The following is a 16368-nucleotide window of genomic DNA, read 5'->3' as shown; positions in this document are numbered from 1 at the left end:
TTGGATCTTAGGATGTCTGAAAGTAAAGAAAAATGTATTGACAACACGGGGAAATGAAATATTTTGACGTACAAGTAATAAGCGAGGACAGTCTTGAGTGACACGCCGACTCCTGTCACACCCTTTATTGATACACGGCGATGTCTAGCCTGTGTATTGCTCGCTGCCATTCAAGATAACCTTTTGGTCTGAAGAAGACCTTTTTTCACAGACAGACATTTTGACTTGTCATAGCAGGGAAAAGCACAGGTGTTACTCACAACAATAACGAGGGCTCCCTTCTATACAAGTGTCCCGGTATGTCATGACAGTGTGACAGTGATCCAGGATGCACAATAACAGCACCCTGAAACCGAAGCAGCTAAATTGAATTCAGCCATCGTTAATTTTATTATTTACACCTGTGACATGTCTCAGTAGATGTGCCGTAGGATTCAGACATCACCTATAGAGTTTCACATCCCCGAGGAACCCCCTTTGTCTTATACAGTGATCATACAATTCTTACCAACTCAGATTGCAATTCGAAGCCTTGTAAATATTTCAACAGTGTCATTTCGCGTGAAGCGGAGAAGCCCGCTTTTGTTTGTGTTCCTTAGAGGAGCCAACCACTCAAACATTCTGAGGACAATGGCTTCCTGCTCACGCACTACTTGGTAAGTGGCCTGAAAATAGAACAGGAGATTCGACAAAAAAAAAAAAAAAAAAGACAACATATCAAGAAATTAAGGAGTAGAGTAGTAGCTAAAATTACTTTTCAATTGAATGCTGATGTACAGAGATACTGTGTTGAGCCCTTAACAACACTACGCTCCATCTTCAAAGTATTTTCTGAAAACCCAGGTGGTAGTAGGACGTACAGAGAGGTACATTTTCTAAAAATGATACAGTAAAGCAGAAGTCAGACAGCTGAGGGGGTCATGGGATAAATGGAAAGGACACCCCATCCTCAGAGGAAGGTGTGTACATGTATTAGTGTCTTTCTATGTGTATGCGTGTTTGTGTAACACGTACAAGTTTGTGTAAGGTGTGTTCGGCCAGAAAGTGCAGGTGTGGAGACCTGTCAGGTCATGGTGTGAGCATGGGTCAGATGTGCCCATCCTGCCAAATCCTGTGACTCAAGGTGTGAGTAATCTCTCTGTTTGTACGTGCATTCATGTGTTTTTACCTCCATGTGAAGCACAAATCTTTCTTTTAACTGTGAGCAGACCCTTGCAAACAAGTATACCAAATTCCCACTTTTAATATAAATGAACCATAGTTAAACTAGGTGATGTCTATCTTTGAAGCCTACTTGCCCTACTTTTTGACACTAAACGTGTACAACTCCAAAACAGTCAACCAGCAGGACTCTATTTTATATAATCAGCAGGATCTATTTAATTATACAAATATTCAACATATTTTTTGAGATCCTAAAATAATCTCACTTGCAGCATATGACATATTTTAATTGCCAACCTTGCTATCTATCGTAGGCTAATAGAAACGTCATGCCTGACGTGAAGTAGAAACTACAGTGGCCAGGAAAGGTCACGAAAAATGTGAAACCAATGTTTGCTTTATCTGTTCTGGGTGACAGACAGAGAACAGACAAAGTGAACTCCATGGAAGAGGACATCTATATCAAAGGCTCATTGTAATAGCATAATATTGGATATTTCATCCCATTTCTGCCATATGCTGTGAATAGATCCCCCTAAATCTTACACACTGGACTATTAAAATGTAAGAATTTCCCAATTAAAGTTTTCTGGCCCACACCAATCTGAGTATGTGCCACTTTTCAAGTTTGATTTGGTACTTGTGTTTACCTAAATCTTGATTAAATATCTGACACAATAAAATAAAATGACAGCTGTATCATTCTAAATTCTTCTCATCACATTTTTCACAAACTACTTCATCCAAATACTGTCAGACCTGATTCAAAATCAATACAGATACTTATAGAGTCCATTAGAATATGCCTGGATCTGCCCAGAAAACAATCCTCAGGACTGTTCCGGGACATCCCTATTGAAAAGCATATACCACTTTGAAAAATAAACTGAACTGTAGACGGTACAACTGAAATATTGATATAGTAGATTATGATATAGATAATGGATTGAATTATTGGGAAGCTTCAGAAAAAAACATAGGATGAGTGAAGGAAGCAAGTGTGAGGACAAACAAACTAGTTTATGTTATTCTGATACACTGAGTACATAGTGTATGTTTAATATCTGTGGCTTTAATATCTGCAGCTTTCAGTGTGTACAGTAGTTCCTTAACTGCTTGTTTAGTTTTCTCCTTTGCAGACTGTAAACTTCCAAATAAATGAATAGCAGTGAAACTTCAAACCATGGTGTCCAGTTTTGTTCCCCTGTTGGTAGTTTTTCTTTTATTGTTTAAATGATGGGGCCTCTACCGTGCTGTCAAAAACAGAAAGGCTTTGTCTGAGCTTTTCATGTCTTATCTAGGTCTGAGCAAAACGAAATGTTAGGCCATCATTCCTCCTCAGTTCAATGAGAAGCAGCACACAACTCAAATCAGCAAGAATGTGCTGCAATTAAATGTGTCCCCAGAGCTACAAAAGCTCCCTCTAAGCTGAGGTTCCTGTTGCATTGTACCCTGCAGGACATAACACATCTATTCAATGGCAGCTCAACGGTACTCGCTGACAATAGCCCAGGAAGAACATTGGGGTGGTAGAGTATTGTGACATTTGATGGCGAATGTGTTGATACTGGGGATTATCTCTGAGGCAGCCTATATATGGTGAGCCGACTTTGCAATTTTCTGAACACAGCACCTGTCTGGACACTAATCACAAAGGGTCAGTCCCTTCTTTATACGTGATCACTGGCTTCCTCAGACAATAAATGGTTCACAATGATGTGTATTGTTGTATGCAGAGGCTCAAAAATTGCATTCGTGCTGGGTTTGGATTCAGATTTGTTTTCCTTTAGTGATTCAAATGATTTAGTCTTTGACTAGAAGAATGGACTTGCTAAAATCACTCAAACCTTGTATTGCTTACAAAATGCAATTATGCAAAGTGTTCGCCAGGTTACTGAATACTGTGAATATGGTGTCAGAAAGCATAATAGCAGGATAATAGATTATATGATAGCCAATGCCATAAAGCACTGTTGGGTCTGGAGTCAGAAAATGCAGGAAGGCAGTGAAGGCAAGAATATTTTGTTCCTCTATGTTTATTTCAGTTCAACAGTGTAGATTTGCAAATGTTCCTAGAAATACAGAAAATCTAAAACAAAACACGCAATCAGTGGGTACAGATTTGTGAAAACAGGTGCAACTAATAGCGACTACATTTCATTTAGGTGTGCCAGTGTACGGGCTCTGGTTATTGTGCATGTTGGCATGGCTTGCTGGCACAGCTAAATGGAATCAAGCCATCATTAATGTTATTAGTCACACCTGTTATTCTCCTGCCATGAGAAAGATCTGTCATATCTGGAAATACAGTAGGTTTTAGTGCTACAGATGTAACTGGATTGTTTGTGGAAAACAAAACCAAATCACCACAGCACAAAACTATTGCCAGGGAGCCAAAGATTAAATTATTGATGGAGCGCATGTTTACGTAGGTTCATTTTGCTGTGGCAGTTTAGGGCCTCAGTTTGTTGCCAGAGGTGTTTACTGTAGAATTCCACAAAGAAGGTGAGGTAAGTCTTGTACTTGTATTTGTACATTTAGCTGCTTCATTCAAGAGAAATGCGGCACTCAGCCAGCTGGTTTAATATGGTCTTTGTTGGGGTTCTGGTTGCTCAGGATCCAAACTCTAGTGACTCATCTCCACTCAGGAGGGGAGATGCCAGACACAGTAGTGGTGTTTGTCAGTGAGAGTGAAAATAACCATCTGCGGCCCATCTCGCTAGCATCTTTTATTTACCGACGCCACCCTGTCTGGCCTGCTGTCTGTCTGTTGGCTAGCTGACTGGCTGATAGACTGACTGGATGTTTGATTTGCAGACTGTCTGGTTCCTCACTGACTTCGTAAGCTCAACACTAATGAGTGTTAAGTCTGACAGATCAGCTCTCTGAATTACATCACTATATAATACCTGCTCTCAAAAAACTACTTAAAGCTGTAAAACGCTAATAGAATATGTGACTAAACTTGCACTGCAGGAGTGTACATGCACCAGACTGTGCATACAGAATGTGTGAGTCTAACCAAAGCTAGTGCTAATTTGCATCAGCACATCAAATGTTGAACGTGATGGGCTGAGACTAGCTGCAAATTGTAAAGGAAAAGACTCCATGATCAAATCCCACACTCAATCTGTTCGTTATTTAGTCTTTTACACAGGCTTGCTGTATTGACAAATTCCTGTCCCCGTGGTCTTTTCTTTCTAAAACTTGCAGACCAAAATCATGATTTCTCTGACTTTGTTTCTGTCTTCATGAGCTTGGACAGGAACGGGGAGGGCATTGGCTTTTGATTGTTGATTCAAAAGAATTCCTATTGATGTTATAAAAGGATAAAATTCTATAATTTATAGATTTCTATTTATAGATTTATAGATGCTGTACAAACGACAGAGAAAAAAGTCAGAGCTCTCCAAGGACTGATGTTAATTTGTTACAGTTCAGTTCAAATACATTTGTCACATATAATCATAAAAGAACAATTACAGTAAAATGTATTTTCTATGAGCTATGATTCTTGATTAAGCTTAAAAATGATAATTATAATTATAACAACAGCAATTATAACAAAAACAACAACAATAAGGAATGAGTAGTTCTAGACAGTGCCCTCATTTAGGATCCTACTGGTCTGAGGGTAGAAGCTCTTCCTGAGCCTCTCAGTGCTGACCTGGCGTGTCTGGAACCTTCATCCTGATCGTAGCAGGGAGAAAAGGCCCTTATCCAGGTGGCTGGAATTCTCCTATCCTTATTTTTGCAGTGTCTAGTACAGATGTCTTTTAGGTAGGGTAGATCACCACCTATTGTATGTTCAACTGACTGAATCACTCTTTGCAGGGCTTTGCAGTCATGTTCAGTACTGTGTCCGTACCAGACATTGATGTTTCCTCATCAGAATGCCCTCAGTGATGCAGGAGTAGAAACAATCTCTGGCTTATTTGTCTCACTACAGAGTCAGTTTGCAGTGCCCATGTCAGGCCCTCAGTGATGTGCACACCAACGTACTTGAAGCTGTCCACTCTGTCCACCAAGGATCCATTAATATTAAGGCAGGCGTTCCCATAGTCCGCTCACTTCAGATCAGGCCACAGCAAACTTGACAAAGGTGTTGGAGTCAAAAGTGGCTGCACAGTCGTGTGTACAGGGAGTACAGCAGTGGACTCAAAACACAGCCTTGGTGTGCTCTGATGGAGCAAGGATGAAGGCTGATGAGATGTGTCCGCCTGCCCTCACCACCTGGGGTCTCATATGCACACTGCGATGTTTAGTCTCAGGTCCTTGAGCTTTGTCACCAGCCTGTTGGCGAGGTGCTGTTTGATGAAGGTCGAAGACCCCACAGTTATATTTTTAGAAAAAAAAACAACAAATAATTGTGAGAGTCTCATCTCTTTTAAATTAACTTGGAAACAGTTAGAGACACGCATCACTTTCCTGTATCCTGAATTAAAATCATGATAAGTGGGGCATCACAATTTAATGAGTCTACAAGGACCTCTATTTGTGAAGTGACATACTGGCATTGACACAGGTGAGAAGTGTGACAGTGTGTTTGTGTGTGCCACAGACTAATTGCTGTTTGTTTGAGTCCATGCTTTGGTATTTATTCATATACCTCAAGCACCCACTGTGTCCAAAGTACTGTGAAGTCAGGGTTGTTTAAAACAGTAATGGAGCGACATGTTTAAAGGTTTGGTTCAACTCATTTCAGACAAACTTAAGTTTGTATGACATCATGGCATAATGTAAAAATAACTTGATTACTAGAAGAGTGATAAAATACTTTTTACCTTCCTTTTAAATAGATTGAGTTTTGAGAAGGAATGTGAACTTACAAACTGGTGCCATGGTTTTAAAATACGTGTGTCAGCTGTTAACAAACAGGTGAAACTACAATAATGAATTGCCTGTTGTTTTTAGGACACCACATGCACTCGTGTCCTTCATGTCACAGTATTTTGCCTCCCCCTCTGCTGCTAGACTACCATTTCATTTCACCAAATCAAAGTGGAATTGATCGGATAATCCTTCATAGATGCAAGGTGGTAGTCTCTAACCAAAGTAGACTTTGAAACTGGATTGACATTGACATGACAGCATTTTTACTTGCCTCCGTATTGTACATTTAAAACTACAAGCACCTTAATTGTGTTTCTTTTTTGTATGTGTGTATATTAGCAATGCCGGTGCCAGAGCAACCTGCGGAGCAGGAGAAGGGGGCCATGGTTGCCCCTGTGATGCCAGCTTCCAATGGAGAAAGATCTGAGACAGAGACGACCTCTTCCATCCTTGCCTCTGTCAAAGAGCAGGTAGGAACTCTTTGTGTGTGTGTGTATTGTACATGTGCCGCACATTTATTATGTTGAACGGCACATTTTTGATCTTGGCTCTGTCCTTATGTCTCATAACCCTTGAACAGCTTGATATGATGCAGGTCAAAAGGTTGTCACCATTATTTAAGAAGTAAATAACACACTCCACTGCTTTAAAATGTTTAAAAAGAACCAAAGATTGATTGGTGCCAAGGGAATGCCAGAGTTTAATGGATGGAAATGATGGGGATTACGGGGCAGGAGCTGTAGCCAAGTAGACATAATTGAAAAAGTCATTAAAATCAAGGCAATTACTCAACAGGGAATGTTGGAAGGTAGTTGCGGTGCTGCACGAGGATAAGCCGGGCCATGATGCTGTCCAGTTCCAGGTTAGCAGGTGGAATGGGAATTAGGGAAGGAAAGGAGGACAAAGACAGGAGAGAAGAAGAGGCAGATGGGATGGTGTAAGTCAGGATGGGTGGGTGGATTTTTTGTAAAAAGGGGGAAATGGGTCTAGAACAATAATAGTTTACATGTTTTTTTTTAAAGTAATACTAATACTATGGTGGTCGGGACCCCGCCATTGCTGCAAATAAAAGAAAGGCTGCAGACAAAAAGAAACGCTGCTGCAAATAGAACAACAACGATGCAAATAAAAGAAGCCACAACGGAAGTGAATTACCCGGGACTATTATTGCCGGTGCACCGGTGTTTTTTATGTGAGAGAAGAAGAAGAAGACTGAGAGAGAGAGAAATAAGAAGAAGATAAGAAATAAGAAGAAAAAACGAATGAACAAGTAAATAAAAGGTTAGTGTTTACTGACGCTACGTGACTGCGTTTCTTTTTGTTTACAGCATTTCTTTTATTTGCAGCAATGGTGGGTCCCGGCCACCGTAAAATACAGATGGTGGACTGAGAATCAAAGAAAAAGAAACCAAAAAGAAGGAAAAATTGGAGGAAAGTAGCTTTCTGGATTGGATTAATACAGTTTTGTGTACAAGTGGGAGTTTTGTAGAAAATTGAACAGCCGGGGTTACTACAGGGCATGTGTGTTTGTTGTGTAAGCTTGCACAATTAAGTCAGTAGACAATGTGTTTATCCTAACTTATTGAAGTTTAAAACAAATAACCTCATGCACTAACATTTGCATGCCCCTTGCTTGGATTATAAAAAGATATTCTGAACTGAAAAAAACCCTCAAGTTCTCACTAATTGCATTTGGTGATTTATGTTTAGCCTTGGACTTATTCCTTTGTGTAATGGGATGCTGTTTCATTTGAATTTAGCTCATCAGCAAGTGCAATACACCATAGATTTATCATTTTGCCTATCTACATTGGCTCTGAAGTTCTCCTTAATTTAATACCATAACATATTCCATTTACCCTTACCAAGTGAAGGACAAGTGCTGATGGCAATTTAAGTTTTTTCCCCCCTTACAAATGGCATTCATTTGTGTTTTTCTCCACCAGAGAACCTCTCAGTGCTCTCACATTACTAAATCACTGAAGCGTGCAGTGTTTAGCCAGATTCATGCTTTGGACCAGATTTGAACCTGCAGCCATTCCCCCTTCCTGTCAGGGGAGCAAATGTATAGAAGTTACCAAAAAGGAAATAAATCACAGACATGTAGCTATTGTGGAAGTCTTATTTTCTTCTGCAGTGCAGCGGCAAGAAAACTCTTCCCCTGAGAAAAAATGTTTTGAAAATTCAAAATGAGTTCCTTGTTCAGTCATCAGAAGGCTACAGGAATGCCTTCGCTTTCAGGTTTTATGTTACAATAAGCCTAATCAGCTCTACATAGAAATACTTTGAAGGGAAAAGGTTGCTGGAATGTATTTTTTTTTCCAGTTCAGAAAATGTCTCAGTGCTCTCACATGACTGGATCATTGAAGCATATCTTATTCAGTCAGATCCATGCAGCTTTACTGATCCACTGCATACCCATGCAACATTGATACAAGGTTGCCACCACCCCTATATGCTGAATTGATGTGGGTTTTTTCATCGCTTTTACATACAGTTCATATGCACTAGAGAGTGCAGAATGCAATTCTTCCTGACATACCCGTGAGCGAGGTATTTGACCTTCTGTAGAGGTGTCCTGTTGGAGTTGATTAGTAGCCAGCAGTTAAAGACAATAGTACAGTAAGTACAGTGCCTGTATTAGATAATGAACCAATAAAAATAATTCTGCAGTAACTATATAAGCAATAAACAATAATTTAAAAGTGACAATCAACTTAACAGATCGGGGGGGCAAGCAAACTTTTATCCCTCCACGAATAGCATTGGCGCTGTGGGAGTGTGATACCATCAACAAAAATATTTTTCAGTATTTTGTCATATCGTCAAGACTATCATTACCGCAGAAATACCCAGAAATATTGTGATATTATTTTAGGGCCCTACTGCCCACCACTAATTGGCACTCACATTTGAGCTGTATGTCAAATCTGTCTCTACGCCAGTCTCACTGGGATAAATTTATTGCATTGCTCTAAAATCAATACTTCCAAGTAAGCATATGCTTAACAGTTTTTTTCCCCATTATATCCATCTACAGTCCCTCCACCTGCACTCCCTATAGCCATCCCCCTCTTTTATAAGGTATTGTGTGTGCCCTGTATATGATGCAGTTGCCTTCAGTAGGTCTATTTTCACATCATGATTTTGTTAATAATGTATACGTTTCCACATCAGGCACACATTCATGTCTGCACATAATAATTGATGGTGTGGACAACAGTGTGGTATTATGTGCTAGTTTTTAATACGCCCATATATATCAGCGCATCTTAAATACAGAACATACATTTCTATGATTTCTACCCGGTCCACAATTCATAGCTTTCTGTGTACATTAAATGTGAGTGCATACATTTGCAAGTGTGAATTAGATACCCGAAGTAAATGCGTGATAAAAGGTTAACTCTAAATATAGCTTTCAAACTACCTCACACTGACATTCTCTGTCCAGATGTGTGTGTGTGTCTGTGTGTGTGAGAGAGAGTGTGTCCCTGCTTATTATGAATGTATTGCTCCAGTAACCTAGCAGGCCCACTCCCGTTGCGGCACATCGTCATGCCTAACACACACCTCTCACCACTGTGGTGTCCCGGCGAGGATAGGTACATGTGAGGATACACACATGGCTTGGATTCATTTAATACACACCATCTGCTTGTGAGAGTGTGTGTTTCATGTTAGAGAAATGGTTTCCTATCACTGTTAGCTCTAGGGTTTATTAAAGGATTTCAAGACGGTAACCGGAAGTAGTTTGACAATGAATGAATGCCTTGTTCAAGAAGGGTAAGATGATGGTCTGTGACACTGCCCGTAGCTTTATGAAGGTACGTTTAAAGCTCTATGTTTGGCTTACTTGCTGCTGCCTTTGCAAGGTAGTGGGCCAGAAAATCCACATTTGTGCAATGGTACGGATCTTAAGTATAGCCGAGGTGATAAAAGCATGTTGCTCCTGAATATTTTATTCATGTTTCTTTCCATCTATTTTTCTTTAAATTCGGTAGATGCGTTGCCCAAGGGAACCACTGCTGAAATGACCACTGGGTTTCCTGTTCATGCCATGAAGAAAAGAAACACACTTGCAGATACTTGACAGTAATGCAGTTTCTTCTTAAATGATTAGGCTACGCTGTACTAGTTAGGGTTAGGGTTATTTTTAAATGCTTTGTCTTTATGTAAAGCACACTGAGTTGCCTCTTGGTATGAAATGTGCTACATAAATAATAAAATGTCTTGCCTTGCCTTACAAGTTATATGTTAGAGCATAGTCGCTAGAGAAACTGTTTGCTTGAGATTGTTGCTATGATCCAACACCCTAATAACTGAAGGGGTTCACATATCTTTTTCACCCATGAAATCTGACTTAAAGTTCAATCAAACACTGTCATTACATCAGTTTTATTTTCCAATCCAAAAAAAGTCCAATATTTAAAATGTCAGTATTCAGAATTTGGGTAGATATTAACATTTAATAAAGTTACTCTAGCATGTTTTACAAAAATACCGAAGATCTCTGTAGGGTTCACAAACTTTCAAGCAGTACTTTATCATTGCTGCTAACTCCCTCTGTCGGCCTTGGGGACCACAATATAAGGCTCAGGAAAGTTGAAAAATGTCACATTGTCCAAAATTAAACTCCCGCACACTCTAGAATAGAATAGTTCTGGAATAATTTGGTACATTTTTGTGGATTGTTCCCTGTGGTATATAAAAAAACTAGTGGTCACACTCATGCACTCAACTCAGAAAACTCAGCAGTAAATGTGTTTCATGCAGAATCTCCACATACACAGATAAATGTCAATTGACCACCTCTCTTGTCAGAGCGCTCATATTTAACGGCTGAACTACTCCAGTTGGAGCCATTTGAGTTTCTCAAGATGCTTTGCAGTATGTTGCATCATGCCTCAACTTGCCTCAGGAGAGCTCCACAGAGACCAATTTAACTAGTGCTGATTTACACTATCAGTTTTCTGCATATTTTCATTTAGCTGCAGTTAATGTCCTGCTCCGTTTCTGGAATAAGACCTGGCAATTTAACCTTGTTTCTTGCTAAATTATAATCTGCATGTTATTTCATGTTTTGCTTTATTCCTGATAGATCTTGTGATGTAATTATTCCAACTATAATCAGTTTCATGAAAGCTGTTCTAAACACCCAGCAAGCTGTTAATCTTTCCTGAGAAAAATATCCTGGCTTAAAGGAGATGATGCTTTGTATTCTTCATCTCCACATTTTTGCATCTAGCCAATTTATTGTTTTCAAATTACATTCTGTTATTGATAGATCATGGTCATTTGGTGTTATGGGTTGGTAAACAATTATGCAGCTTTTAAGAGCCAGAAAAACACAAGGCACAAAAGAGACTGCAGAGGCTGCAGGATAAAAATGTTGTTTAGAAAAATAAATGAATAAAAATTTTTTCGGAAGAAGAATATTTTTAGGGCGTTTAAAACATTTGAGTGTGTTATGTTCTCTCAGATGCTGCTGACTGCTTGACTGAGGACACGATGAGAGCTTTTTATGTGCTTATGTTTTAGTGTAACTTATGTAATATTTTGTAGCTTTTGGTTATTATTGCTGACAATGGATGACGGATGGTGTTTCTCCACAGTGTATTATCCTTAAATGTGTAATATGAGAATGTATATGCATATGAGTAATACAGCAATAAAATATAGTAATACTGTTGTGAAATATGAAGTTATGAGACAATTTAGCTCCCTAAAACTGGTAGGATTATTGAGGTCATTGAAGACAGGATACTTTTATATTTTCTGTGCAAGGGATATAAAGTGTATATGTATAATTATCACAAGTATAGTTCATCATGTTATTGTCATGTGATTCATTTTTAGATTTACCCCACAGTAAATCTTAGTTTAATGTGGCACTAACTTTTGAGGATGTAGGCTCAGTAAACGCATGTTTGAACGAGGGCTGTGCGATATGACGATATATATTGTGTGAAGATAGAAAATGTCTGTCGAGTTCATATTACGCTCGTTTATGTGGTTGTGTCAGATCACACCCTTTACGGCAATAATTTCCGTCATTTGGGCGACGTCGTCCACACGCGGTCACGCGTCACGGCTGAAGCGTGCAGGCAGGATGTTTACCAACACAAACAAACGTGGAGGAGACTGAACGTGACACAAAGGATGAACAACAGCTTGGACCTAAAAGAGATGTCATGTCTGTCGCATGGACGTAGTTTGGGGGAGAAACTGCTCTGTGAGAAACCTCTTGAACCACCTGCGCAAGGATCATAACAAACAAACAAACAACGCGTCATAGTGGAAATAATCACGGAGATGGAATGACACAACGACTGACGTTGCAACTTAGATCTGCAAAAAAAAGTGACGTAAGTGTGAAATGCAATAAGAAATATTCATCATTTTATACCAACTATTTAAGATAAGATATACTTTATTGTCCTTAACAATAATGCTATTAAATATACATGAATAAATTACATACAAGGGCAAATAATAGAGGTGTGTAAAATATTACATGCCTTGTGAGATGAAAGATATAAATAGGACACTGGTAGTTCACCTGGTACCCAAATTATTTTTAGGATTTAAGATATAAATACATGGACACTTAAAAAAAATAAAAATAAAAAGAAATCATAAAAACTGTATTAATTCTTGATATACAATCCTCTATCCCTCTATCAGCGTATGATATTTTGGTCATATTGTGCAGCCCTATTATGAAACCAGAAAGCAAGACTCTGAGACCAGGCCAGCAAAATACAATAAATCAAGTGTTCTAGTTTACTTGAGGTCCAGAAATGGGCAGAAGTCAAAATCAGGCATGCGGGGGAGTCGAAGAAAACTTAACCAATAGGCGCTCTCGAGGCTAGAGCAAGAGTTCAGAAGGCTGACATGGGGTCACAACAGGCAAAAACTCAGGCAGGCGGAGAAAATGACTGAAGTGCTAAGGCAGAAACACAATAGACAATCTGATGTGGAATGAATCGAAGTGGGCTGTAAATATGCCACCGAGCTGGGGAAGTGAGGAAGTGGAGGCTTGCGATGCAGGTAGGCGGTGGAGAAACACTTTGTATGTAATATCATGATGAAGCTTTTACTGGCAAATTATACAACATTATTCAAAACATCCTTGACACACACACACAGTGTATCACTTTACAATACTCCAGCATGTGTGTGCATGCATGTTTTCATTCTGCGTGCATGGGGGTGTCATCACAGTAAGTTAATTGGGGGAATTGGAGGTAATATAATGTATCATAACCCATCTACAGCAATGACTCATGCTAGGGGGTGTTTGTGTGTGTGTGGCTTCTTCTAACAATGCCTGATTATAATCGTCTACACATCTCTGGTCATGTAAATATTAATAAGTTTGTTTGCATTTGAAATTTCATTACATAAAATGCCCTTTCTCTTTTATAATCCATTTCAAATTTAATAATTTCATGCAGACCTTTGATCTTCAACATCGCAGAATTTTTATGTGCAGTATTGGTTAAATTAAATTTGTGCTATGTTGTTGATGTTTGCAGGGTCAAAGGTGTTGCTGTGGCCATCACTGTTATCATCGTCATCTTTGTCAGATGCTTCCTCTTCTACATCTACAAAAACACTTACTCTTCCTGCTTGTTGCTGTGTTCATCCTGCTTTGATTTTGTTGCATGCCAACCTTAAAGTATCTACAAACCACTCCAGTGATCAAGAGTTCACAACTGATGGATGCTTTTATTTGCGGATTCGAAACGAGCAAGGTCTTTTTCAGAGCAGAGACGGTAATGCATTTTATTCTCTAGACTGCCGACTTATTCTCCAGGCTCCTTTTCTTTGCCGGTGCACTTCAATGGCCTTCAGAGTGAGCTAAAAACTTTCCTTTGGCAAGTACGCTTGCTTCAAGCATTCTGGTTATTTAGCGTGCATATTCTTAACACTTTGACACTCTCCAGCACTTATAGAAATTTCTTTTAAAAGTGATGTGTAGGTGCCTGTTACCACTTGCTCTCGAACTGAATTAGTGTATGTGTATGTATGCTAATAGAATTTTCTGCCTCACCGACTCACCGTCCGTCTATGCCTTTCCTATTCTCTCCCCTTTATCGATACTCTGTCTATTGCTTGGGTTGACAGCTGTGTTTTGCGGCTGATATAAATTAACCCTGTCTCTGGGTTAGAATGATGGGGAAGAAATGAATCCTCAGACACACCCACTACTATCAAATACAAGCAGCTGATGAAAAACCTTGTGATTCACAAACAGAAAAAAAAAAAAACTTTTGGAAAACGTATTTTCCAGTTGACAGCAGGTTTTACAGGTTTGTGGAATCAGAAATCTATAACACGGAGGACCATGTATACCTCGAGTTTATGCAAGGGAAATTGGAAGGTTTCTTGCTGCTATAATAGCATAATGCATACTCATTCTGCCCTGGCAGCAGTTAACTCTGAAATGACACTGTCGTACCACCTGGCAGTTAGAACTTTGACAGCACATTCAAAGCTTTTTGTGCTTTGGACCTATCTGCCAGCCTCTCTGCCAGTGGTTTTCAGGCTGAAAATTGGGTTTGGTGCCTCTTTTTCACTCTGTGTGTGTCCTCAGTGTCCTTCAACATTTGTCTCTTTCACTGTGCCAGTGAGGGAACAGATCATTTAGCCGGCGGCCATTCTCAAATCTGTGTGTGTGTGTGTGTGTGTGTGTGTGTGTGACTGGACTAATTGCACCACTGTATGTACAGCATATGGTCACCTGTGCATGCAGTGTGGCTGTGTATGGGCCTGTGCCTACTTTCCTCCCCTCTGTACCGTGTGTGCATGTGTGTGTCATGTGGACAAGTACACTGTAATCTAAGAGATGGTTGTCTGTTTGGTAGGGAAGAAATCGCCCAGCTCTGCCAGTAAACAGACTCAGCAGGAAAGCAATGGGAGACACGGATGCTTTTTAAACACGTGCGCGCACACACACTCACACACACACAGATACAGATATCGGATAACACTGTGAAGCCAAACCTGTCTTGCTGCAGTGAAACTGTTTTCCAGCAGTTGCCTTCTGAGTCTTTCATTCAGTAGAGCAATGCTCTGTGTGCCATCCACTCTCACAGTGTGTTTCTGCAGCCTCCAGTACACCTGATTCACTCACAAAGGCCAGGTGCAGTTCTGATGTAAGGGTACTATCCCCAATGAAGACGGTGTGGCTTTTAGATGATGCTAAACGCTGCCAAGGTGACTTGTAATGATTTTTATGCAAGCTTGAGTGAGAGGTATGTCACGGTAGCAGTATCCCCTTGCTATTCACTCACAGAGAGAGCATCTGTTGGAGACTGGGGCAGAAAGAGGTGGTGTTCAGCTGCCTCACCAGGTGGTGGCTGGGGAAGAATTCTTAGTTGGCCCCAAGGCTGTTGTGCTCTTTGCCGTTGTTGTGTGTATAGTTGAGTAAGTGTGTGCATGAGCTTGAGATTGTGTCTGCCAGTGGTGCTGTAATGTTCCATTTAGTCAACATCACCCAGCCATCACCCCTACTGTACTGTCACCATCATAACTGGCAGCTGGCTGGCTACATGCTACCGCAGCTGTAATGCTTTGGGCCAGAGAGAGAGAGAGAGAGAGAGAGGGAGAGAGAGGAAGGGCAGGAAGAGAGAGAATGAGAAGATGAGATGAAAAAAACAAAAAAATGTGTGCAAGCGAGAGGGGGAAGAAGGACAGAGGGTAAAGAGACGCAGAGGTTTGGAGAAGTTATTGGTTGGTAAATAAATCAAACGAGAAAGAGGGAGAGAAAATGAGAGTGTGTGAGACAGCGAGAGAGAGAGAGAGAGAGAGAGAGAGAGAGAGAGAGCATTTCAGTGGCAGCCATCCAATACCCAGCACCCTGAGACAGCTACCAAACCAGGCTTGCCAATTACCGCTTGAAGGTCAATCAGTGAAAGTGGAATCACAGTACAATGCTGTTTGTACACTCTCTGTGGCGGCGATAAATGATCCAATACAAACAGTCTCTAAGACTGCTGGGAAGCTCACCAAAAAAACTGAAACTTTCTGCGGGGGGAAAAAACAACAAACACACAGTTAAACTTTTTCATCACAGGTGATGAAGAATATACTGTATAGCTTTCTCGAAATAGTGCTCCCTCATCTGCAGTTTTTGCTGATCATTTAAAAAAAAAGCCAGTAACAGGACATGCTCTTTGCCTCTGTAATGACCACATGCAGGTGCTGCCTCTGTCAGCAGTCAGGACCTAAGCACAGCTCTCACCCACTAGTGGGATCTCCCCTAAGTCAATGAATGTACTCAGTATTGATTCCTTACTGTATGATCGTAGTAACAACTTCAGCTGATCTTTCTTCTCCTGCATGCGCCCTTTTTATTGTGCT

At 40.2% G+C, this 16368-nt stretch overlaps 1 protein-coding gene across 2 annotated transcripts in view; it reads left to right on the top strand.

Annotated features, from left to right (window-relative positions):
* The window catches only part of ctnnd2a (catenin (cadherin-associated protein), delta 2a), a 249046-nt gene that overhangs the window by 41352 nt on the left and 191326 nt on the right, over positions 1-16368 (top strand). For both annotated transcript variants that reach the window (XM_027274434.1, XM_027274435.1), the window contains exon 2: positions 6337-6467. In XM_027274434.1, the coding sequence (XP_027130235.1) occupies positions 6337-6467 (131 nt within the window). The remainder of the gene's footprint in view (positions 1-6336; positions 6468-16368) is intronic.

Source organism: Larimichthys crocea, chromosome XXIII (assembly GCF_000972845.2).
Source record: "Larimichthys crocea isolate SSNF chromosome XXIII, L_crocea_2.0, whole genome shotgun sequence".
Classification (NCBI taxonomy): Eukaryota; Metazoa; Chordata; class Actinopteri; family Sciaenidae; genus Larimichthys; species Larimichthys crocea.
The sequence above is the reverse complement of the archived record's forward strand: the minus strand, read 5'-3'. Positions and strand labels throughout refer to the sequence as shown.